Raw genomic sequence first — 24,596 nt, 5'->3', positions numbered from 1 at the left:
ACTCGGAACGCGGAACCAACTCAGCCCTCTTTGAGTCCCTAATATCGCACCTGATTTCATCGTCCAACGAGCTTCACTCCCAGGCCGAGTCCATCTTCAACCTTTGCAAGTGGAACGAACCCAACTCGTTGTCCCTAAAGCTCGCCTACCTTCTCCAGTCCTCTCCCCATGCGTCCCTTGCGTCGGCCAAAACACAGTGAAGATGACTTTTGAGACATCTGCTGCACATGCATGCTCATGATCCTAAGCTACTGCATGTCTCGTAGCTTCGGTCAAAACCTCCAGCCATGAAATGCTTACATATGTCAAAACCTCCAGCTCCACGTGCAAATCATCCTCAAGTGGGACTCTATATGACCAACAACTCACAATAAAAGACAAACAACTCACACCAAAAGACACGGTCACCAACAACAAATCAGCTCATGCACTACCAGATCATAATTCCTTAAACCTCATAATTTCTAGGTCTTTAATTAAGCTTGGTGATAGCTTCTATCCCATTTTCTCTTGACGAAGTGAAACATTATTACCTTATGATCTTCTCTCAAGTGGTTGCTTTTGTTTGCGGACTGAGTGAGTGATACGGTTGGGACATCTCCACGCACTGTTTTAGCCCATCAAAATGCCTTCCAGCTAGACTGCACTATACTACTTTTCTTCTACCTCGCCATTCTCAAGCTTCAACCTTTAGCTCCAACTCTTACCCGTGACAAAGTTAACGCCTCTGCATCCATAGTCGGCCTATCAAACCCAACTTCCAGGTCTCCATATGGACCCGTCCTGAGCCTCTTTGTGTGACATGTACTCTCCGATCGATCCAAAGTATTCTCTGAGCTCTGAGCTCTACTGCAGAGGTTTCGCCATCATTGACAGAAACCGCTTTTCTGTCGTAAACCATTGCCCGTATATTTTCACGTCGAGCACCATGATTAGAACTGCAAAAACCAGCCAAAGAACCGATAAGTAAGATTCTCTGTATAAGAAGTTTGAAGACACTATTTGATTGGTTGTAATTGTCTTACTCAGCACCCACACGGCCACACTTGTTCACTATTTATAGAAGTCAATTTACAGAGGAGGAGAATAAATAAAATACAAACATCAGTTGAAGGACATGTTAACTACAAAAGATACAACAAGTAAACATCAGAAAAACAAAACACGTTAGCTACTGAGAGGAATGGCATGCAGATTTGAGGAATGACACGTCTTGAAATTAGGGAGAGAAGAAGTCCCACATTTCTTGTTGTCAGCACTTGTTTTGCTTTGAAGTTTGGTTGTCTCAGAATCGTGATCTTCATTGACATTGTTTGCAGAATTGGTTGACTGTTGACCTTGTTGCATGTGGGAACCATGAGGTGGATCTAAAGACCCGTGTCTGCTCACTGTCATTGCAATTGGCCAAATAAGGACATAAGAATTTGCATAATTGATTAAAGGACAATAGGCTTAACAGTAAGCAAGTGTATTTCAGCATCAAGGATATATGTGTTCATCCGGTAAGGACACAGACAACACTGTGAAGCTTCAGTTCAAACACTTGCCTACATGCAGCTGATGCTCTTACAATACATTCACTTCGAACCAAAAATGGCCTCTTATTTGCCAAGAAGTTTATTCCTCGTGTTAAAGAGGATTCACGAGGAACTGATGCTAAAACAGAGGAACTATTTCACTTCCATCACATATACTCTGTTTTACTCTGTTTATGGAAGTTAAAACAGAGGAAGCTTATTAACAGTCTTGGACATTATTGCCGTCATCTCCTAGCGTATTGGGACCGTCCATCTCATGAGCTTTTGGACTATAGAGACCAATGGAGATGGGTTGCTTGTTCTGGCCAACTATGAGGAGAGGCTTCGTTAGTTGCCTCCCGCCTCGAGGTGGTGAAAACACCGCTGGCAGGTAGTGGTCCATTCCATGTATATATATGGGATCAAAGCTTGTAATAAATTATATTTAAAGTATAATATTGATTAGAGGAATAACAGGTAGATAGATTACTTGAAATCAATGGGGAGATACACAAAATCGTAGGAGGACAAAGGCTGGTCATCGCCGTCGATTGTCCAGCATCTTCGGTGCTATGCACAAAGCCATCCTTCACGTCAACGTCCTTGGGTGGAGTCGAGTCCCATGATCGAGTACTCCTGCCATGGATGGCCCAGCGTCGTATTCGAATCTCAACGGATAGAATTGTGCCGGAGATGGTGCATGGTGTTTTATTAATAAGCATGCTATTAATACGGTGTCGTCTGGGAGCATTTTATAAGTTTTGTCTTTTATGTGTATTTGAACATTTTCTTAAGGGGCATAATAGGAAGAACGCTCTTAAAAATCACATGGAAGTCACGTGACTCTACTTCCGTTATCGATTTAGAACGGAGGCTGACAGAATACCCGACATTGAATGATTTTAATAAATACATACACTCAATTGAACGTTTTGCTACATCGGTATCCTTAAGTGAAAAAACGCTATAGTTTGATACCCTTTTGTGAAATTTTCTCAAATTATAACTTTAATTTTAAGGGGCCGGATTGAATTAATTGTTTTTTAGGAGCCAAAGTAATGAATTTCTAATAATTAGTTCGGCTTTCTAGATTTGCCGCACGTGATTGTATTTGATTTTGGTTTTGACTTTTGGGTTGATTTGGTTTCGGGGGCAGTCCAACACTTAAGGGCTGGGCTTAATGGATTTAGCTTTTGCTTCTTTCTTTAAACTAATTCACAACACCTACTCTAAAACTGTTTTCCATCCTTAAAAATAAGGAAATTTTCATAAAAAAAACAAGCGGTTACCGCTTAGAGTACTAACAGCAGTTTCATTTTGATTTTTTCTAAATTTTAAGGAACATAATTAAATTTACCTTCTTATTCAAATACGCTTCACAATATTTTCTCTATTTTTCTCTATACCATTAAAATATAATTTCTTTACAAAATACAAATTTTCGACTTACCCTTAATTTTTTTTAACAAAATCTTCAATAAGAAGCAAAAAGATGAGAAATGAGGAAGATATCTAAATTAAAATAATGTATATAGAAGCTAAATGATAAATGTATTGGGTAGCATTGTATCATTCATAATGTTTAGGGAAACAATAAAGAAGCTGTTGCATGTGACTTTTCGTAGGATTTTTTTTTTTTTTAAAAAAAAAAAAAGATTTTCTCTATATTAAAGAAAGAGAATAGGTTATAGAAAAATTGTTGTTAGTGCTCTTAACAACTTCCCTAAGTTCTATAAACATTGGATATGCTATAATGTTACCCAATGTGTAAAAAAACTCTTTATAACTTATCTATCCATTATTTTAATACAAAATATTTATTTCTTCTCTCTTATATTTGCCTTTCATTAGGATTGTGTTGAAATTTTATAAAAAATGTAAAGGTATCTAGGGCATTTGTATTTGTAAAGAAAAAAAATATCTAATTGATATAGATAAATATAAAGAAAGCTATTATGAAGTGTATTTAGATAAGAAAGCAAAACGTAGTTTTGTTCTTTAAATTGTAAAGTGTATTGACTTAGGGTCCATTTAAATTTGCGATTTTAAAAAAGTGCAATTTAAAAAAACGCAATTAACTGTTTGTTAAAATTGTAGTTTAGCCTTTAAAATTGTGCTTTTAAAAAAAACACTATCTTGCGTGCAATTTAAAAATGCAAATTTTAAATCGCAATTTTTTAAAAAACGTAATGTCAAACGATTAATGTTCTGTAATTTAGTTTAAAATCGTATTTTTAATTTACAAAATCGCAATATCAAATACACTCTCCGACTATAAAGTTTTTTTATTTTTTTCCCTCATTTAGTTAGTTCTTATTCATTAAAAAAAAAAAAAATTAAACAGTAGAAGTTTCAAGTGCTCTACTAATCCCTTCTCCAATGTCCACGGGGCCACGCCAGCACGAACCACCGCCTAAGCCAAAAAATAAGTAAAAGCAACCAGCGCCAAAGGCGATACAGCTCCTAGCTATAAAACCACGCACAAGTCAGAACCCTTAACTTTCGCTGATTTTGAACCTCAACTGGTCGTTAACTCAACCTCACCTTCAACGCTCTGCTAGGGTTTTCACTCGCTCTCACGCAACATTTGAAAGGCTTTTGAATTTCAATCGAAGAGCCATGGAAGACGACCAAGAGTACGACCAGCAGATGAGCTACGACGACGACGAAGAGGAAGAGATCACCCAGGAGGACGCCTGGGCCGTGATCTCGGCCTACTTCGAAGAGAAGGGCCTGGTGCGCCAGCAGCTCGACTCCTTCGACGAATTCATCCAGAACACTATGCAGGAGATTGTCGACGAGTCCGCCGACATCGAGATCCGCCCCGAGTCACAGCACAACCCGGGCCACCAGTCGGACTTCGCTGAGGTCCGTTTTTTCTTGACGAATTTCCGGTATTCCTAACGGGATTGCCTTTTTTTGTTTGGGAACAAACGGAGTTCTAGGACTTCTAGGGTTTCGTGTGATTAATTTACTTGGAGATGAAGGGGAGTGGTTAGGGTTTATGTTTAGTCATCGGGGAGCTTAAAGTTTAACTTTTGGTGAAAATTCAAGATTAACCTCGTCGGTTGTGGTTTTAAATGATAGGATACTTTTACACTAGCTTCAAATCCTGGCGTTGCCTGAGTATTGGATAGCTTCAAATCCTCTAGCCGCTCGATTCCGTTGAGCTAGGAATTGTTTCTTCTTTACTCGTTTCCTGGAGAGATTATTTTCTGAAAATGTATTACTCAACTTTAATGAATGGTGGAAGTTCGAAATGCAAAAAATGTTCATGGGGAGTTTTTATTTATCGAGAAATTATGTTTCCAGGAACATATTTAGGAATGGATTCTCAAGGTGCGAGATTAAATTACTTGCGAGAATGACTTTGAGTGAAAGTTACTTGTTTTTTAAAGTATTTTGATTAGTTTCAGAAACATGTAACCATTAAGCGAAGGAACTTTTAGTGAACGAACCTCAGGCTCTGTTTGTTACAATGGAAGATAGCTCTTGAAAAAATTGCTGAAAGGCTGCAACTTGAAACTTCTTTTGGATTGGAGCTTGGTATAAATCACCAAGCGGGAGAACACTTATTTCAATATTCACTACAACAATTTATCGTTTGAATAATCTATTGTGGATACATATAAATCATCCTTTTATATCTGTGGAGGTCTGTTAGTTTATGAAGAATTCGGAAGTCTTTTTTGTTTGGACTTTCATGGAAACGGTGTCTTTATACAATTTATTTTTTCCATTGAAGAACCTTTATTGAAGTTTTTGGTTGGAATAAATGGATCCTATACTTTTAAAATTATGGAGTATTGTCTTTCTGATAGTTTAATCATTTTGAGGATTCAGGTTATGTTATCCTGATAGTTGAGAAATATCTAAATTTCATAACATTCAGGTTGACTGATGAGAAAATGTGGGGGAACAAAAAAGTAATTAATATTTTTTTTGATAAGTAATGCAATCTCGTTAGAAATGTGCCCCCTCTGCCCAGCCCTAGCACACAGAGACTATTCAAGAAAAAAAAAATGTAATTAATATTTTGAATCTTATTTTTATGTTGTTTTGGACTCCAAGGAATAGATGAATGTAAAAAATGGTATTAGATTTGGTTGAGTGAAGGGTTTTTGTACTATTGGGCTTATGAAATGTTTAAGAATCAAATTTTAATTTCTTTTCATCTCCCTAATTTTCAACCAATGAAATCAATTAGAAATCAAAGGATTTTAATGGTTTTGTTCTTGGTTCTTGACACCAATTTTTCCCCATCCTTGCAGACTATATATAAGATTAGCTTTGGTCAGATATACTTGAGCAAGCCTATGATGACTGAGTCTGATGGAGAAACTGCGACCTTGTTTCCAAAGGCTGCAAGGTTGAGAAATTTAACATACTCGGCCCCCTTGTATGTGGATGTCTCAAAAAGAGTCATAAAGAAAGGGCATGATGGTGAAGAAGTAACCGAGACTCAGGATTTCACCAAAGTTTTTATTGGGAAGGTTTGTAACTTGAACTCTCTATCGATGAATGGTTTGATTCAACTCTGTGAATTAACCGCTATGTGTTGTGTACTATCATGTATTAGTAGGTTCCAATAATGCTCCGGTCAAGTTATTGCACATTGTACGAGAATTCAGAGAAGGATTTAACAGAGCTTGGGGAGTGTCCATATGATCAAGGTGGGTATTTTATTATAAACGGGAGTGAAAAGGTTCTAATCGCTCAGGAGAAGATGAGCACCAATCATGTCTATGTGTTCAAGAAAAGACAACCTAACAAGTACGCTTATGTGGGGGAAGTTCGTTCTATGGCGGAGTCTCAAAACAGACCCCCCAGTACCATGTTTGTGCGGATGCTCTCTCGGACCAGTGCCAAAGGGGTAATGGGATCATTTATGGCCCTTGGGTTTGCTTTTTCTTAGAAAGACCGTCTATTCAGTTTTTAGCTATTGTTATAGTTCGCCGTATTTACGTGTTTTCTTATGCCTGTATCCACTTCTACTACTGCAGGGCTCTTCAGGGCAGTACATTCGTGCGACTCTTCCATACATTCGAACTGAGATTCCAATTATTATTGTATTTCGGGCTTTGGGGTTTGTAGCTGACAAAGACATACTAGAGCACATATGTTACGACTTCTCTGATACCCAAATGATGGAGTTGCTCCGCCCCTCCTTGGAAGAAGCATTTGTGATTCAAAATCAACAGGTACTCCCACCCCACCACACACACACACAGCCCCCCCAAAAAAACTCTTAAGTTTTTATATGAGGTGTTATTATTAATGCTATTGACTTTAGTTAGTGAGAGAAATCTTTACATGTGGTTTATGCTGCAAATTAGTGTTGGAGAACATAGATCCTTGCTTTATGGTGATGTACATAGGCAAGACATAATTTTTTTTGATAAGTAGGCAAGACATAATTATGCCATAAATAAGCATTTCAGCTTTTTCAATGTGAGCAACTTATACTTTTGATGTTTTAACGAAATATTTTTTTTTCTTCAATAATTTTCTTAGATGATGCGTGCTTTTCTGATAATTTTAATCCAAGGGGCTATACATGATTTACCTAGCCAAAAATATTCTCTCTTTTATTTTATTTTATTTTTTTTTTTGGGGGGGGGGGGGGGGAGGAGTGATACATGATTGTGTTTATTGGTACTGCATCATACTCAATTTACTGCAATATTCTTTTCTGTTGTGATCAATGGGTATGGTGCTCACTCCTATTCTTTCTGGACTCTGATGTTGGGCTTTAATAAAATGTTCATGTCTTTCTCTCTTCTGCTGCAGGTTGCACTAGACTACATTGGGAAACGAGGAGCAACTGTTGGTGTAACTAGGGAAAAGAGGATCAAGTACGTAGTATCTTGGTAAATTTTCGCGTCTGGGTGTTTTGCATAAGTTTTTAGTGCTTATCTTCTGTGCACCCTCCTCACAGGTATGCTAAAGAAATTCTTCAAAAGGAAATGCTTCCTCATGTTGGTGTTGGAGAGTTTTGTGAGACAAAAAAGGCTTACTATTTCGGGTAAAGTATGGTCTCCATTCTATATGCATTTGTATTGTGGCAGTGATATGTGTGCTAAAGTTATTGATGCTTCTACCAGTTATATTATTCACCGGCTTCTGCTTTGTGCACTTGGCCGGAGAGCAGAAGATGATAGGGATCATTATGGCAACAAGAGGCTGGACCTTGCTGGTCCCTTACTTGGAGGCCTTTTTAGAATGGTTAGTTTTGTGTGAAAATCTGGAGGTTACTTGAAACTTGGGTGTTCCTTTATTGTTCATAAGTTTTTTTTCCTTTAAAAAAAAATTGGTTTTTGTTCATATTATTGTTTATGCTTCTTCTGATATTTTATTGTTGTTTATATTAATACAGCTATTCAGAAAGTTAACTAGGGATGTGAGAGGTTATGTGCAAAAGGTTCCTTACATAAACCCTGATATTATTTTGGTAAGTTGCTATACTTTTTGTGGGGTGTGTGCCTAATGTATTTCATGCATGGTACAGTGTGTAGATAATGGAAAGGATGTTAACCTCCAATTTGCCATCAAAGCAAAAACCATCACCAGTGGTCTCAAATACTCTCTTGCCACTGGAAACTGGGGGCAAGCAAATGCAGCTGGTACAAGAGCTGGAGTTTCACAGGTTTAAGTCATAATTATCTTATTCGTTATGCTTTCCTCTCTCAATTTCTGCTATTTAATTTGCATCTTAAAAATGCATCTTAAAAATGCATCTCTTCTATGGTAGATGACCTCTGGCTTCTATTTTTTCTTTCTTTCTTTCTATAGGTGTTGAATCGCTTAACATATGCCTCCACATTGTCACATCTGAGAAGACTGAATTCTCCCATAGGACGTGAAGGTAAAAACTAGTTGTGTTGCATGATTCAGCTAATTCTGTGTTCTGAATCCTTGAGCTCACAGAGATTTGTGCTATTGGTGTAATATAGTGATAATATCATCCATGATAATTTTGTTTTCCTTCGTTATTGTCCTTTAACTGAGTTATATTTACCAGGGAAATTGGCCAAACCACGGCAGTTGCACAATTCACAGTGGGGAATGATGTGTCCAGCTGAAACACCTGAAGGACAAGTGTGTATTTTTGTGGACTTATGAAGAAACTTGTCTCACTTGTTTCTTGTGGCACTTATGACTTAATTTTGCTGTAACATCAGGCATGTGGACTGGTAAAGAATCTTGCATTGATGGTGTACATTACTGTTGGATCTGCAGCATACCCTATTTTGGAATTTTTGGAAGAATGGGGTACAGAGAATTTTGAGGTGTGTACTTTAGGTTCTGTGCAAGTGGGTATCAATTTTCTATTTCCTTAGTTCCGAGCTTGACATTTTAGCTAATTGCAGGAAATTTCTCCTGCGGTTATTCCACAAGCTACAAAAATTTTTGTTAATGGTTGCTGGGTTGGTATTCATCGAGATCCTGATATGTTGGTGAAAACATTAAGAAAGCTTAGACGAAGGGTCAGTATTTCTGCATGCGTGTTGTATATTGTACAAAAATAACTCTATGCTGAGAGGACTGTCGTGCATATGAATGTTATGACATGCACAGAATGATTTTTTATTTTTTGTAATGACATGCATAAAATGCTGACGAGTATTTACATGTGCAGGTTGATGTTAATACTGAGGTTGGAGTCGTTAGAGATATCCGATTGAAAGAACTGCGGATATATACTGATTATGGCCGTTGCAGTCGTCCACTATTCATTGTGGACAAGCAGAAGCTTCTCATAAAGAAGAAGGATATTCATGCATTGCAGCAGAGGGTGAGCCCACTGAATTTTTTTTTGTACTTTTCTTTCAAGTAAATGTGTTTTTAGCAACAATATTAATGTAATTACTCTATGTTCAGGAAACCCCTGAGGATGGTGGTTGGCATGATCTTGTTGCAAAGGGATTTATAGAATATATTGATACAGAAGAAGAAGAGACCACAATGATTTCCATGACCATCAATGTGAGCAATACAATTTTAGTTGGGCAAAACACATCTCTATTTAATGTTGTCAATTAACCATGTGATTAAGAGGTTTGAAGAACTTATAAACATCAAATTGCAAAAAACTTGAACCAGGATCTTGTACAAGCAAGGGTCAATCCAGAGGAAGCTTATTCTGAAACTTATACCCATTGTGAAATCCACCCATCATTGATTTTGGGTGTTTGTGCTTCAATTATACCATTTCCAGACCATAATCAGGTACATTTGTTATGCTGGTGTGAATTTATCTGGTTGAGAAATATTTATGTCTTTAATCCATCTAACTGATTTGTTGCTGGTGCATAGTCTCCTCGTAATACATATCAATCAGCTATGGGTAAGCAAGCCATGGGTATTTATGTCACCAACTACCAATTTCGAATGGTATGCTTTGGCTCTCATCTTGCTGATTACTACTGCCTTTTTCAACATTTATTGCACATTATACCTAAATCACTGTGGGTTCTTATTTCTCTTTACTTCACACAGGATACATTAGCTTATGTTCTGTATTATCCTCAAAAGCCACTTGTTACTACGCGAGCCATGGAGCATCTCCACTTTAGGCAGCTTCCTGCTGGCATTGTAAATATTTTAACTTGGTAAACTTGTGTTTCTTACTCACTTATTTTTGTCTTGGTTCTTCTGATGCTTTCTGCCTATTACTCTGCTTCAGAATGCCATTGTTGCCATTGCCTGCTATTCTGGTTATAACCAGGAAGATTCTGTCATAATGAACCAATCATCTATAGACCGTGGATTCTTTAGGTCACTATTTTTCCGTTCATATCGGTAAGTATATTCCTAACACCTTTTTGAATATATTTAGGCCTTTAGTTTCTGTACTTGTTCATTATTTTCCTTGGGGGTGGCACATTATTAGTTCTCTTCCTTTCATAGAGATGAGGAGAAGAAGATGGGGACTCTTGTCAAAGAGGATTTCGGACGGCCAGACAGATCCAATACCATGGTGAAAACTGAGTTTTGGATAGTCTATGTTCTATGCTACTTGAGTGAATATTTTCCATTTAACTAAGATCTTGTTTTACAGGGTATGCGCCATGGCTCTTATGATAAATTGGATGATGATGGCCTTGCGCCTCCTGTGAGTATATGTGAATTTGTGTTGTTACCATTTTGTTTTCTAGTCCTCAAGAGGTAACAATCTACTTATATTTCCATTTTGTTCTCTAAAAGTAACTTGTTATTGTATATTAGGGTACTAGAGTTTCTGGTGAGGATGTGATCATTGGAAAGACCACTCCCATGCCTCAGGAGGAAGCTCAGGGACTAGCTTCACGTTATTCACGGCGTGATCATAGCATAAGCCTGCGCCATAGTGAAACTGGAATTGTTGATCAAGTAAGCTTTAGTTGGATTAACATCACAGCTGTCTTTTGAATTAACTGGTGTCTATGTCAACGGAGTTGATTGATCTGAAGATTTAATTGAAACATCAAGTGTCTCTGACAGGTTGCTTTGTAATTTAAACATGCACATTTAATGCAATCTGACTGTTGTTTATGTATCTATTCCTTGGCAGGTTCTACTGACAACAAATGCTGATGGGCTAAGGTTTGTGAAAGTAAGGGTGAGATCCGTTAGAATTCCTCAGATTGGGGATAAATTTAGCAGTCGGCATGGGCAAAAGGGAACAGTGGGCATGACATATACTCAAGAAGACATGCCGTGGACCATGGAAGGGATCACCCCTGATATCATCGTTAATCCACATGCTATTCCTTCACGTATGACAATTGGTCAGCTGATTGAGTGTATCATGGGCAAGGTTGCAGCTCACATGGGAAAGGAAGGAGATGCTACTCCTTTCACAGATGTCACTGTAAGTTGATTCTCTTTTTTGAACCGCAGGATCTGAAATATTTGTCATGGAAGGAAATGGTACTCCCTTTATAGACTTCCACAACTGTTGTGGAAACTTCGTTATCAATACTCATCTTCTCTTTAGCTTTTAAAGTGTCATTATTTAGATTTAGGAATTGGGTCATGAAGCACTTTGTTCAGTATTAAATTTGTGTGGTCTGGTTTTGAAAGTTTTCTCCTGTTATTTTTGTTTTAGGTGGACAATATCAGCAAAGCTCTTCACAAATGTGGTTATCAAATGCGTGGTTTTGAGACGATGTATAATGGTCACACTGGTCGACGTCTCAGTGCTATGATATTCCTTGGCCCCACTTACTACCAAAGACTGAAGCATATGGTTGATGACAAGATCCATTCACGTGGGCGCGGCCCTGTCCAGATCCTGACAAGGCAGCCTGCTGAAGGACGGTCCCGTGATGGAGGTCTTCGATTTGGAGAAATGGAACGAGATTGCATGATTGCCCATGGTGCAGCTCACTTCCTCAAAGAGAGATTGTTTGACCAGAGCGATGCATATCGGGTCCATGTTTGTGAACGTTGTGGGTTGATAGCCGTTGCAAATTTGAAGAAGAATTCTTTTGAGTGCAGGGGTTGCAAAAACAAAACCGACATTGTTCAGGTGAACACTCTCCCCCTTGGAACGCAAAACATATCTTTGATCTTAACTGTTTTATGAGAGATTGTTGTTTTTCCTTTTTTGGGGATTTAATGTTTGTGTTTTCAGGTTCACATTCCTTACGCCTGTAAGCTGCTCTTCCAAGAGCTTATGGCCATGGCTATAGCACCAAGAATGCTCACACAGGAACCCAAGGAACCCAAACCATCCAAAGACCAAAAGAAGAAAGGAGCCTGAGATACCCAATTGAACAGAGCGTATAGGATCAATTATTCTTCAAGAGTTCTGCTCTGCAGCTAATTTGTGAAAATATTTATTGGCATGAAGAAGTCGATGTTTTGTGCCATAGAATCATATCAATGGAAACAAATGACCAAAAAGGTTCATTGGTGTTGATCAAGAGCCTCAAGATGCTGCTGCTTCTTCTTTTTCCTTTAGTCAAAATAGAGAGAACAGTTGCACAATGTTAAAGCTTAAAGGCTACTTTAAACAGTCTCACGCCGAGTCATCAACCATCTCATCTCAGCAGCGACACAAGTCAACAGCTCCATACTTCACGCCTGAAAGCAGCCCATCTCCCTTGATTCACGCCTCTTCCAGCATTTGAGCAACAGCTACTATACAGCCGGATCTCCTTGTAACAAAGTCTATGATAGAAGTCTTTTTATACAATTCCATCTTTGTATCTCACACACACGTGGGCTCTCCTTTTGCTGTTTCTACTTTGTTATTTCTCTTGTATTGCCTTCGGTTAAGCAACCAAAACGGAGTTTCTCCAAACTCTTTCACAAATAAGTAAACTAATCTAGTCGACGCCATTATAGGTGATCATGGTGTTAAATGTGATGTGACGAGGAGGATACTCTTTCAGGAGCTCATTCAATCCAACATCTTTGAGGGTCTTGGTAGACTTTCCACTCCCATAATTGACCTGTTATTAGTTCATGGTTCCCTTACCTTAACTCTGTCACTCTTCCACGAGCTTCCAAATCCTAGATGTGTAAAATGCTTTATACACAAACCACAAAGCTACTACACGCTAATTAAACACAATATTTAATTAACTTATCCTTTTTCTTTTTCTTTTTTGGATGAATAAAAGCTTTTATAAAACCAACACACAATTACTAGTTACAACCTTCCAGTAAAAATTGGAACACAGACCGAATAATGAAAACACCAACAAACACAGGCCACTAAGCAGCAACAAGCCCTTACACAGCCAACTACAAGAGCACAAACAGACTCAAATACCCAAGAATCTGCAGAAACAGAGCAGAATCTTTACAACAAAGGGTGTAAATTCCAGCTATACACTAGAGCCAGATTCTTCCTAATACACTTGTAATGTCCTTTAGCCAAGACCCTAGCTCGTATTTCCCACTTAATTTGAGCCAAAATAGCCTTTTTCGTACGTGGGGTATTACAATGCAGCAGATCATTTCTTTGCCTCCATGGTTGGTAAACCGTGGCTCCAAGACAAAGTCTTCCCAAGCAAGCCTTAAGGCTTTTTCAATGCAGAACAGCAGAGACCCAACTCTCAATGCTATCCCAATCTAACGGAACATTCAAGAATGAGCAATCAACCATAACACGAGTCCAGATCCGACGGTTAAAGCAATGTGTTCTCTACTTTCCTGCCAACCATGACAAAAAAGACAAAGGCTCTTGCCTGAATAACTCCAGCAACACATTCTTTGTTTGGTTACCAAAGCATCACGAAAGACTAACCAAAGAAGAATAGAGTGGCCAGGGATAGACATAGGATCCCAGACCAACTCCCACCAAGTAACAACCGGATGTCTCTCTCTCAGATTCTTCCTCGTTTCAGCACAAGAATACTGTCCACTTCTAGAATTCCACACAGGTATGTCAACACCTCCTATCTCCACTTAATTTAATTAGCTTATCCTGCTCTACCAAAGAAAGAAAAGGCAGGAGAATGGATGAAATACAGAAAACTAAAGCCCCTTCATAACTTGATAGTTAATTTAACTATCAAGAAGAACTTTCATCTACAGTTTCCACTAGAAGAACTTTTTATACTGCCTAGGAGGATTCATATCTCACACAAAAACAAAACAAGAACACGTTAATACACATACAACTTGAAAGTCATTCTTTCAAGAATTCACAAATCCTCTAAAAGTGATGTCCAAACTGAAAGAGGCTGATATCCTACGAAGATGAGCTTAGCAGAATCCTTTTTGGCCAGATTATCCAACTTCCTTTGGGCTTAGATAAAGCTAATTAAGTATGACAAAGTTGTTATTTTATTTTACCAGCTTCTTTTTTTGCGAGATAATCCAAATTGTTATTAGTATGTCCAACTAAAGAGAAAAATCATAATATATTTCACAAAATTGCTAGATTCATATAATATCTAACTAATCTTTGGCAAGCTTGTAATGGAAATTAGATGTTCACCAACCAAAAAGAAAGTACTCTTGCCTCCAAGATTGTTAGGATCCTTTTGCCATTAAATCTTGAAACCCATTGCTTCTTTCTAGCTTCTATTGAATAGCAACACATTGAATGCAAACTTATCATTCGCCAAGTGTTAAGTACCATACAACACAAAAGTTTTCTCTCTTATAATTACGATGATTAGCAAATATGGTATAACATATCATTTACCTATTCCTTAGTGATCTCTGAAAACAATTATTTAAAAAACTTTTCATTCTTTATTAGAAAAATGTTTTGACAAAATAAAAACTTATTTTTTGCAACTTTAGCAGATTACTTATTACTTTAAAGAAATTAAAATTAAACTAAAAAAAAAAAAAAAAGCGCTATGTGGCCACCTCATTGGAAAAAAAAGATGGCCGCGTGACTACTTCTATCCTGGTTAGAGGTGGCTGTGTAGCCACTAAAAAAAGTTATAGATGGTTGTACGTTCATTTTAACTAAATCGAAGTGGTCATGTAGCCACCCCTCTTCTTTATTGAGAGGGGCAGTGATTGGTAGGGGACGGTAACCCATCCCCTGCTTGCCTCTTTTTAATAATTTTTTTTTTTTTTTATCAAAAAGCAACTTTTGATGTCACATCAAAAGTTGCTTTTTGATGTAAAAAGCTTTTTTTTTATTAAAAATGTTGGTTGGGGGACGGTAAAACGTCTCCCGACAATCATTTGCCTATTGAGAGTGATCATATTGTCAATTTTTTTTTTTTTTCCATAAGAAAAGAACTTTACATCTGCTCATGTTTTCCTAAAATAAACATTTTATCAAATATAAATCCCAAGAAAAACAAATCTCACCCACTAAAAAGTACTTTTCATTTTTATATTATATCAAAAATGCTTTTTTAAATAAAAGATAAAAAAAAAATAATAATAATAATAATAAATTCCACTATCAAACATGTCGCAAAAATCAAGCCTTAAGTATAGACATTTATTGAGAGATAATAGTATAATACTGCTAGAAGTAATATCTTTATTTTACAATTATTTTATAAATGTTGATTTGATAAACTCAATTAACTTTTGTATCAATTATTTAAAAACAAATTAAATATTAATTTGGACTGCACGTTATCATTGCAAATTAAAGATTAATGTGAAACAAAAATGTAGTAAATAGCACTACTCACGTATTGATATTTGATCCAAACGGAGCGTTTGTATCCAAGCGTGAGTCATTCGGCAAACCATATAACGACGCCGTGTTCGGGACACGGCTCTGTAAATTCTGAGAGAGAGAGAGAGAGAGAGAGAATGGGGAGCAAAGAAGTGGAGGAAGAAGACGACGAGGGGCCACCGCCAGGTTGGCAATCCATCCCTCCCCCTTCTTCACAACCACCACCAGCCCCACCTTCCGGTGAGTCTCTTCCGATCTCTTCAGTGACACTTTATCACGATTTTTGGTTCCATAAAATATATGTGCGTGTCATTAGCAGTTTCAATGAATTTTTGACACTTTTGAAGGCTACCCACTTGGTGATTCACTATAATCTGCTTTGTCAATTGCGTTTTTCCATTGTTGTTCTAAACAATCAGCTGGGCCATCACCAACACTCTCGGTGGCTCACGAACACCAAGTGTTGCTACTTTCTACGAAATTGTTATATGGAGCTCCCCACGAAAATTGGATCTTGCTACTTGCGGACATTATAATTAAAAGGGGTTTTGGCCTGAAAGGCATAATTCCTCTAGGTGTTACTATGATTGATTTAAGATGTATAGATGTCCTTCTGGGGAGTTCCTTTTTTGATCTTGTATGTTATCAAGAATGGCTGATTGTCTCTGCGTGCGGTTTCTGCAAAGAACATGTTATTGGATTGAGTATGTTAGGTGCAATGTTAATATGATTTCAGTTGAAAACATAAAGAAGCTGCTTGATTGTTTGAATATCTGAAGTTGTATGAAATGCTTTTTCTGTATAACAAATTACTACATTTAAGTAGGAAGGAAAGAGCTACACTGGAGAGCACTCACCTGAAAAGTGTGTTTCAAAACTAAATCTTGATAGTTTTAGTTGACTGGAGTGGACAGAAGGAAGCCACTGCTTGCATAATGGAAGTTTCATGTAGGAAGACCTATAATTGCTGGGCTCTACAAATCTGGCATAGCACCATTGCCATTGGGTGAGCAATGGCATTGAGGGAAAGTCCTTTGCTTGTGTTTGGAGAAAATGTCATTACAAAGTGGTAGTAACCTGAAATTGAAGGATGCCATGCAAATTCTAAAGAGTCTGATCTTGTTAGCGAATAATCAGATAAGGTGTGGACATGATAGAAATATGGGGCCATAATTATATATGACATGTATTTGGATGGATGAGTCATCTTGGTGTAATAGGCAGACTGTTGAAGAGGGCATGAGGGTCATATGTTTTCAATGTTGAATTTTAATTTTGCTTTCTGTTGGAATCTTTGCTGCTAGGGAAAAAAACGAAGATACTAGAAAGCCAGCCTTTGCTGCCTATTAAACTATTGCTGTTGAATGTTGCTTATACACTTGACTTCAATTGAATATGTTAAACTAAACATGATAATGGTAACAATAGCAGCCACAGTAGGGCAGTTTGCAGATGATAACAGCAGGAAGGGATTAAAATGGAGTCGGTGCTTTTTGCTTCAGAAGCGTGTCTTTGACCTAAAATTTCATCCATTAGGAAGTTGATGATTCTATGTTTTCCAAACCATTGTACAACTAAATGTATCTAAAATATTAGATTGTAAAGGTATTCTCAACTGGTCAACCATGTTATTCTGATGCAGAAATGGCTCAAATGGTTTGCGGTTCTTGCCGTCGCCTGCTGAAGTATCCTCGTGGAGCCAGACATATTGAATGCTCATGCTGTCACACAGTCAACTTTGTATTAGAAGGTTCATCCTCTCTCTTCCTCCTGTATCTAATCCAATACCTAGTTTCCCTAGTCATTAGCAGTAAAGCTTCTCATGGTGTTATGTTTAAATTTAGCACAAAATGCTAGAGGTTTCTTTGCTTTTTGGTATATATTTGTTGGAATTTTGTTAATAGACTTATAGACCCATATTGGGTGTTACATATTACCTCCTAACTGAGGTGAAACAGTCCCACAGTACTTTTTTCTATAATGGCATGTCACTGACTTCACTTGGTGTGGCAAGGCTTTGAATACATAAGTCATGATGATTGTCTTTCATTGCCTCCCTGTCAGATCACATGCACATGCATACTCCCAAAGTTCTCACTATACACATATGTCAGATACTCAGTCTCAAATCTATCTGGAGTTGGCTCTAGTAAGTTAAATTGCATGTTAAGATTCTTGCATCTGACTTTTTGCAATGGAATAATTAGTCCCAAAACATGGTATTGGGGATCTCCTTCCAACTAAGGTGAAAGCATTTAGGAGTCTCAATTCATTAATCTGCATGTACGGGTTGCAGAATAGATGAGAGTAGACCTGAGGCCAGCCATTGATTTCTATAGCTGAGACAGGATTTCAAATGATTATGACAAATAATTCTGTCTTTGGTCAGTTTCACGCAGTCTCACGCATCAAATTCATATTTGTAATTACTGTCATAAAAGCAAGATTGTTAATGACCTAACCATTGATCCAAAAGTCCTAGGACTAATGGTTACTAATTTTGTTAAACCCTGAACCCTTAGGATCGGAACATTTCACCGCACTTTCGAATTCGATATCCAAGACGGCCCACTCTATCGACATTGACTTGATTGTAGCCCTTTCTCTTTTGTTACAGCTCCACTCACCTATCAATATTCAAAGACTTTAATATTATGCCTATACACAATACCAATTTTAATCCACTCTATAGGTCGCTTCCTCCGTGCCTCGAACTCGTGACGTGGTTACTGGATATCAATTGTTAAGGATCTAATTATTGATCCAAAAGCCCTATAATGTATGGATATCGATTTGGTTAATAAGCCATTAACCCTTAAGAATGTAACAAAGACATACGATTTTGTAACTTGATTTTCAGCTCAGGAGGTAGGGCAAGTTAAGTGTGGCAGCTGTGAAATGTTGCTGATCTACCCATACGGACCATCATCAGTCAAGTGTTCCTCTTGCCATTTTGTGACAGAAATTGGGGTATGTGAACTACTTTCTTGCAAATATATGGATGCCTATGTGTTCTAGACATACTATTTTCCATTTCTTTTGGTTGCTTGAATTGGAATGCTTTTGCATGCATAGTTGCCAAGAGGCTGGTCTTCTGAACAAAAGATTTGGATATTTCCCAGCAACCACATAATAAACCATTTTGGTTGATGCCTGTTAATCTGCAAACTAAGCCTTCTGTGAACAGTTGTTGGTGAAGTGTAAGAATTTTTGTTACTAAGCAGGATCAAGAAATTGTCATGGCTTAAAAAAAGGCTCGGTTTTTTTTAGGACAAAGTTCATCCGACTCAGTTTATTAAATTGACATCTTTCTTTAAAGCATATGATTCTCACATGTATTTTAAATAGGATTAAAATTTTGTCCTTTTTTCTGAATGTTTGATATTAAGAAAAGTTTTCCGCTCTTCTTCTTCTTCTTCTTGGGTAAAAAATGTACATGTCTGAATCTAGTCACATTAATTTATGGGCATACCAGACTACATACAAAAAAGCCATGCTTTTAGCACTGCGAACTGAAATTATATCTTTATTGCTAAAACTACAAAGATTCGGCAGTAGTTATTGAAATAAAAAGCACAAGAACACTTTTCGAAAGGAAAGAAATTTGATTAAGATGTCGTTTGACAACTATAATCATCTCATGCACTGTATTGTTCGGAGATTACAATGTATGAAAATCTATGTAGTCTGACCAATTATAAATGGCATTGGTTGTTAACATGTATTAATTACCTTGATTGTGTTAATTGGTTCTTTTGTAGGAGCACAATAGGCGACCTCCATGGTCTGTGCAACAAGCCAGGGCCGGCTTGATAAATTTTGAGGCTTAAGACGACAAGTTTAAGTAATGTCATTTTCTTATATTTAATTTAAATATTAGTTAAATTAAATTTTAATATTGATATTATGTTTTTTTTATTATTATTTAATATGTCAATTAAAGCACTTTCTTCTATTTGTAAAATGTATTCTAAAACTTTTTTTTATATATGTAACTTATTAGATATAGTATGACTTATCACTTGATTCAAAGACATGAAATAATAAGATTAAAAAAGAAAATAAAGAGAAAAATGATAATAAGTTATTTAAAGATTGATTTGTAATAGAACATAATGCAGAAAAAAATGTTGAACATTGAAGACTCATCAAGGGTATAATTCTATCGATTATGCACAACACAAACAATGAGAATTTATTCACTTTAAGGAAATTTTACATTTTTTTAAACAGTCAATTCAAATGAACGTTCTAAAAAAATTATGCACATTGGACTAATTTTGAATGTAAAAATGGAGTTTTTAAAAAGAGTAAATAAATGGGATTTTTCAAGAATTTATTTATTTTTTAATGTGACTAATTAGACTTTCAATTTGTAAATACTTTTATCATAATCGAGGGCCTTAAGTAGAAACTATTTATTAAATTTTTACTATATTAGAGTATCAAAATTTGTTTTGAAAATAATTTTTATTGTATAATTATTAAGTGGGGGCTTTAATTAAAGAGTATTTTATTAACTTTTTATTATATTAGAGCCTTAAAATGCTCTTTTGAGCCTTAATTTTTTTTTTTTTTTTTTTTTTTTTTTTTTTAAATGTATATATTTATTATATAATTATTAGTTTGGAGTAGTATTCAATTGGGGTTCAAGGCTCGAACCGCCATGAAAAAGAGCAACCTCCTGCACTCAAGCCTGTTCATTAAACAACTTACCATTCCTGTTAGGCACGTTAGCTGGGGAGTCCTGTCTATTAATATAACATGTTTTTAAAACACGCTTTCTGTTAATATAAAATTTGTGTGATAAATGAACGGAAAAAGTAACGTTGCAACATCTATTTGATAAAATCTTGGAAGCTTGAAATTTGGTTGATAAAGAGTAATACAAAATGACAACCATCAAACACTCGCAGATTTTGGCGACGGCACCACAAAATCAACAACGACCTCATTCTCCACAAAAGCCCTAACCTTCTCTTCCAAAATTACCAAATCCTCGTTCCCATCCACCTTCTCCAACTCGCTACGTCCAGGAAAAACCGAGAGCCACGCGACCGAAAACCCCTTGGCTCTCCCGGGCGAGAAGTTCTCTCCAAAAGTAAACTGACTAATTTCCCCAAATCTGTCCTTAATTCCCTTGATCCCCCCTAAAATCTCTGCTTTTACGTCATCGCCCAGATTGTCCTTCAGTTTCAGGGATGTGACTCGAATCGCAGACCCGGGCGGTGGCGGGGCCACGTGGAGATCATCAGCGACGAAGACCCAATCGACGGCCATGATGTCTTCGATCAACGGCTGGTACTCCTTGACCACGCTGACGTGGTTGGGGTGGGCCGAGTAGGCGGCGAGGTGGTTTTGGGAGCTGTAGCGGCTGTGGAGGATGTGAGTGAAGCTGAGGGAAGAGGAGGTTCGGTTGCGGAAGACTGAGCTCGCGCTGAGGTGGAGGACTTGGTCCAGGGAGATCAGGCCGTTGAGCGCGTGGAGCCACGCGTCGACCTGGGAGGGGTCGGCGTTTTCTTTGACCTTGAAGAGGACCACGTGTTCGATGGTTTGGGTTTGGGTTTGGGAGGACATCTTGATCGAGTGGAGATTTGGATGGGAAGGTGTTTGGCCGGTGAGAAAGTTAGGGAAAATGGAAGGGAAAAGAGCGAGTGTACGGGTTTTCGGACGCAGCATCGGGTTTAAAGGGTGGTAGATTGGTAGTGTTTTTTATTATTATTATTTATTTTTATAAGTAGTGGTAGACCGGTAGTCGAGAACTTGAGAGTTCGTTCCAGGATAGCAGGATGTCTCAATGACACGAAAACGACATGTCGTGGCCAATGGGTCAACAACACTACCACTACGGGTCGAAATTACATTGCCAACGACATTTAAGAGCCTAAACGGCTGTCTTTGTCATCTTATATACTAGCTTCTACTACTGAACCCAGTTTCTTCCATGAATTCGTAACCAAAATTTCTAATTGCTATGATGGACATAAACGGACCATGGCACCCCAAGACGCACACAAACTATACTCAAACTTTGATTTTAAGATATGTTTGGAATACATTTCCAGAAGATACTCTTTCACTAAAACCAACTCTTTTCATATGACTTCAGAATGACCATATATGTTTTCGTTTTCAATTCTTCTATCGAAAAAACAACACTATGGATTGCTATGGAAGGCAGACACCATATCAGTTTGACTACCCTAATGAAATTATTGCAAAGCATCTTTCACCTATAATAGCATTACATTTAAATTGGTATTGGAAGTGCTAACAGCACTAACAACCCAAGTTGGTAGGGTGTGAGAAATCAAGGGAATTTACAGAACCATCAAAGCGACTTTCCAGACAACAGGACGTTTGAGAGTTTGTATTTACCTCTTGCATGAAATTGGAAGGCACAGGACTTATATTAAGAGTTGCTTACAGACATGAAATCAGAATCTGCCGATTGTTTTTTAACCAAGGATGAAAGAGATTGCAGCACTGTCTATTGAAGCCATGTTCAATCATCGGATGGGAAGTCCTCATCTGAGGCATCCTCCCAAAATGTACCGAGGGTCTTCCTCAGGATGCTGAAAGTTTTGTCATCCTGTGTTCCAAAAAATAAAGTGTGGGTTAGAGCTGTTTGCACACATCTTTGAACATTTGAGACAGAGTGAAAGAGAGAGAGAGAGAGAGAGAGAGAGAGAGAGAGTAGCTCCAAAAATCAAGCAACTCAAATGCTTATAATTACTATACCTTCTTCTTCTTTTTCAAGGACTCCTCTAATTGAGCAATTTTAGCAGCACAGGCTTTCTCTTGTTCAGATATCATACTCCTTTCTCTCTTCCCTGATATATCAACCCATAAAAATTAGCGGATTTATGTTTCGGTTTCTTTCGTTCTTTTTGGATGAACATGGAATTATGTTTCACTCAATGGGGGAGGAAGAGTGATGTTGCTCACTCATTTGTTCATATCGTGTGAATAGCTTTTCCTTTTCTTCTTCAAATCCTGAAATAGAGTCTGTCAAACAGAACCTGTCAATTAGCAGCTACTCCAACTAAAACTAGTAGAACTCAAGTTATTTATTGAAATCATTTGAAACAGAAACATGTCGTTCTGCTAGAGAAAATGGCAAACTGCATCTTTGAGAATTATGCTTGGCTAATTAAGAGATTCAGGTTACGTGTATGAATCAAAGTACTTGTACCTTTTAAGGCCTGCAGATGGGAAGCTTTCTCCTTGCAAAATTTCTCGTACAGTCCTTGGAACTTTGCATTCTCATTCTTCAAGCAGTTTTCACACTGCAAATATTCAATCACAAAATGTTCAAATCATTTCTTTTGTAAACTCAATAACAAGTACTAATGCTGAGCCCCTTTGCCACAGACCTCTTTTGAGCTCTTTGAAAGTGCCTTGGCAAAACTTTGTCTGACAATAGAAGAATGCATGAGCATTCAATTAGATACACAGATATGATCATATGTCCAAATTTAGACACTTAAATTTGGTATAAAAAAAAAATTGTGTTTATCGGTCTTCCACTGTACCTATCCTTTTCAAATTTTGACTTCAACTCATCAATCATTGATTTCATCTCAGCAGCCACACTGTCATCAAAACACAATTAACTGTCACAAGTAACTATTTCATTGTATTTCTTACATGAACTTTAATTAAGTAAGCTGATTAGTATTACATAAACTAAGTGTGATTAATATTACTAACAGCTATAGCTAAGTAGAGAATATGAGCTGATTAGCTAATAAATTTCCAGATTTGGAAATCTCTAAATCAGCATTTCAACAATAATATTGCAGAGAGTTTAAAACCAATCAGATTTAGTTCTGTTTAGGAAGAACAAACAAACTTTGAGAAAGTTAAATGCAATTTACAACTTCATCTAAGAACGCTATACTTTCACAATTCGGGATTTAAACAAACTGAACAAAAACTATACTTCAACGGATGAAAATCTCAGATCGGAATAGCATCGGATCATAAAATCCTTCAAATATAATCTGTCTAGGCTGAGAGAAACTAGATCACGATAGTATATTTCTTTAAAAATCAATTTTCCATGAAAACGTTTCTGTGCTAGCAATTTCATCGAGCACTAAAGTTTTCGGAATCATATGAATGCTATGAAAGTTTCTGATTATCAATGGGATTAATTCGTACAAAATGCACACAAATTACAGCTTCGAGTAAATTGTAAATTCAGAAATTTCGGATAGTCAACTACATGTAATCGATTCCGATAACGAGCAAAACGATTCGTATTACCTGGCGATGGTCTCTTCGTTCTTCTTCTGCCCGTCCTTCTGAGCCTTGTCTCTGATCTGGTGCAGCGCCGACATAAGGCCTTTGATATCACTGCGATTCCACCATTTTTTTCAACAAAAATTCAACCTAGATCTCTATCAAAAACACACAAAAACCATAAAAGGACTATCATTATTCGTGGTAACTAACTTGGAGAAGTCGAGATCGAACTCGTCCTCGACTCGGTTCCTCTTGGCCGATCTGGCGAGCTCGGACTCGGACCCTTGCTTCCTGGCGCTTCTTGCTTTGGCCGTGGACATTCCTGAAATTTGAGGCTCTGGAGGTGAGGTTTTGGAAATGTGAAGCTCTTTGAACCGCTTAGTTTGAGAAACTGAATGAAAGCGAGACGGGTTCTTGTGGCGCGCGCTCAAATAAAATTCTTCTAAGTTCAAATTTTAGAGCGTTTTTTTATTTTATTTTTTTTTTGCAAATTTCCTTTTTTAATTTTTCTGGGCAATTTATTTTCTTAATTTTGTTGCCTTTTTTTTTTTTCTTAATAGTTGAAAGGAATTCTAACCTTGAAATAGTAAGATTATTCGACTCTTTGTTTTAATTATTCACTTTCACAATTCCGTTTTAAATATTCATTTTCAAATATTTCTTTATTCTTCATTTGAGATGAGAGAGAATATTATAATTTTTTTTTTTTTTTTCTTTTTTCACATTTGGTGATT

The 24,596-nt window shown here is 37.2% G+C and overlaps 4 protein-coding genes across 4 annotated transcripts; 2 read left to right on the top strand and 2 right to left on the bottom strand.

The window, feature by feature from the left end:
- Positions 1–3,977: 3,977 nt before the first annotated feature.
- Positions 3,978–12,953, top strand: LOC133868031 (DNA-directed RNA polymerase II subunit RPB2). Its single transcript, XM_062304827.1, has 25 exons — positions 3,978–4,385; positions 5,789–6,010; positions 6,100–6,390; positions 6,521–6,718; positions 7,308–7,372; positions 7,456–7,542; positions 7,622–7,742; positions 7,894–7,938; positions 8,026–8,163; positions 8,310–8,382; positions 8,539–8,615; positions 8,699–8,806; positions 8,888–9,004; positions 9,157–9,312; positions 9,399–9,503; positions 9,621–9,746; positions 9,834–9,911; positions 10,017–10,112; positions 10,204–10,319; positions 10,428–10,497; positions 10,579–10,632; positions 10,746–10,889; positions 11,071–11,370; positions 11,608–12,030; positions 12,136–12,953. The coding sequence occupies exons 1-25, from the start codon at positions 4,137–4,139 to the stop codon at positions 12,262–12,264; spliced, it is 3,588 nt and encodes a 1,195-aa protein (XP_062160811.1). The 5' UTR covers positions 3,978–4,136; the 3' UTR covers positions 12,265–12,953.
- A 2,702-nt stretch (positions 12,954–15,655) lies between these two features.
- On the top strand, positions 15,656–19,633 carry LOC133869506 (protein LOL2). The gene is made up of 4 exons (XM_062306529.1): positions 15,656–15,852; positions 17,255–17,362; positions 18,473–18,582; positions 19,374–19,633. The coding sequence occupies exons 1-4, from the start codon at positions 15,750–15,752 to the stop codon at positions 19,440–19,442; spliced, it is 390 nt and encodes a 129-aa protein (XP_062162513.1). The 5' UTR covers positions 15,656–15,749; the 3' UTR covers positions 19,443–19,633.
- Positions 19,634–20,453: 820 nt separating this feature from the next.
- On the bottom strand, positions 20,454–21,322 carry LOC133869626 (stress-response A/B barrel domain-containing protein UP3-like). Its single transcript, XM_062306669.1, has one exon. It carries the CDS (start codon positions 21,289–21,291, stop codon positions 20,515–20,517), a length of 777 nt encoding a protein of 258 aa, XP_062162653.1. The 5' UTR covers positions 21,292–21,322; the 3' UTR covers positions 20,454–20,514.
- Positions 21,323–21,811: 489 nt separating this feature from the next.
- LOC133869627 (uncharacterized) lies at positions 21,812–24,245 on the bottom strand. The gene is made up of 8 exons (XM_062306670.1): positions 24,073–24,245; positions 23,884–23,973; positions 23,148–23,207; positions 22,989–23,028; positions 22,808–22,901; positions 22,561–22,620; positions 22,354–22,445; positions 21,812–22,204 (listed from the first exon to the last, which is right to left on the bottom strand). Exons 1-8 carry the CDS (start codon positions 24,180–24,182, stop codon positions 22,118–22,120), a joined length of 633 nt encoding a protein of 210 aa, XP_062162654.1. The 5' UTR covers positions 24,183–24,245; the 3' UTR covers positions 21,812–22,117.
- Between the last annotated feature and the right edge of the window lie 351 nt (positions 24,246–24,596).

Source organism: Alnus glutinosa, chromosome 5 (genome assembly GCF_958979055.1).
Source record: "Alnus glutinosa chromosome 5, dhAlnGlut1.1, whole genome shotgun sequence".
Taxonomy (NCBI): Eukaryota; Viridiplantae; Streptophyta; class Magnoliopsida; order Fagales; family Betulaceae; genus Alnus; species Alnus glutinosa.
Note: the sequence above shows the minus strand (reverse complement) of the source record. Positions and strands in the feature narration are given on the sequence as shown.

Bases quoted from the DNA above. Each gene is read 5' to 3' on its own strand.
- LOC133869627 (XM_062306670.1), bottom strand. From the start codon at position 24,182: ATGTCCACGGCCAAAGCAAGAAGCGCCAGGAAGCAAGGGTCCGAGTCC. The intron at 23,208-23,883 runs GTAATACGAATC...TTTTGATGACAG, and splicing joins AACGAAGAGACCATCGCCAG to TGTGGCTGCTGAGATGAAAT. The intron at 23,029-23,147 runs GTACAGTGGAAG...TTCTATTGTCAG, and splicing joins TCAAAATTTGAAAAGGATAG to ACAAAGTTTTGCCAAGGCAC.
- LOC133869626 (XM_062306669.1), bottom strand. From the start codon at position 21,291: ATGCTGCGTCCGAAAACCCGTACACTCGCTCTTTTCCCTTCCATTTTC.
- LOC133869506 (XM_062306529.1), top strand. From the start codon at position 15,750: ATGGGGAGCAAAGAAGTGGAGGAAGAAGACGACGAGGGGCCACCGCCA. The intron at 17,363-18,472 runs GTTCATCCTCTC...CTTGATTTTCAG, and splicing joins AGTCAACTTTGTATTAGAAG to CTCAGGAGGTAGGGCAAGTT. The intron at 18,583-19,373 runs GTATGTGAACTA...GTTCTTTTGTAG, and splicing joins ATTTTGTGACAGAAATTGGG to GAGCACAATAGGCGACCTCC.
- LOC133868031 (XM_062304827.1), top strand. From the start codon at position 4,137: ATGGAAGACGACCAAGAGTACGACCAGCAGATGAGCTACGACGACGAC. The intron at 8,164-8,309 runs GTTTAAGTCATA...TTCTTTCTATAG, and splicing joins CAAGAGCTGGAGTTTCACAG to GTGTTGAATCGCTTAACATA. The intron at 9,005-9,156 runs GTCAGTATTTCT...TTACATGTGCAG, and splicing joins TAAGAAAGCTTAGACGAAGG to GTTGATGTTAATACTGAGGT.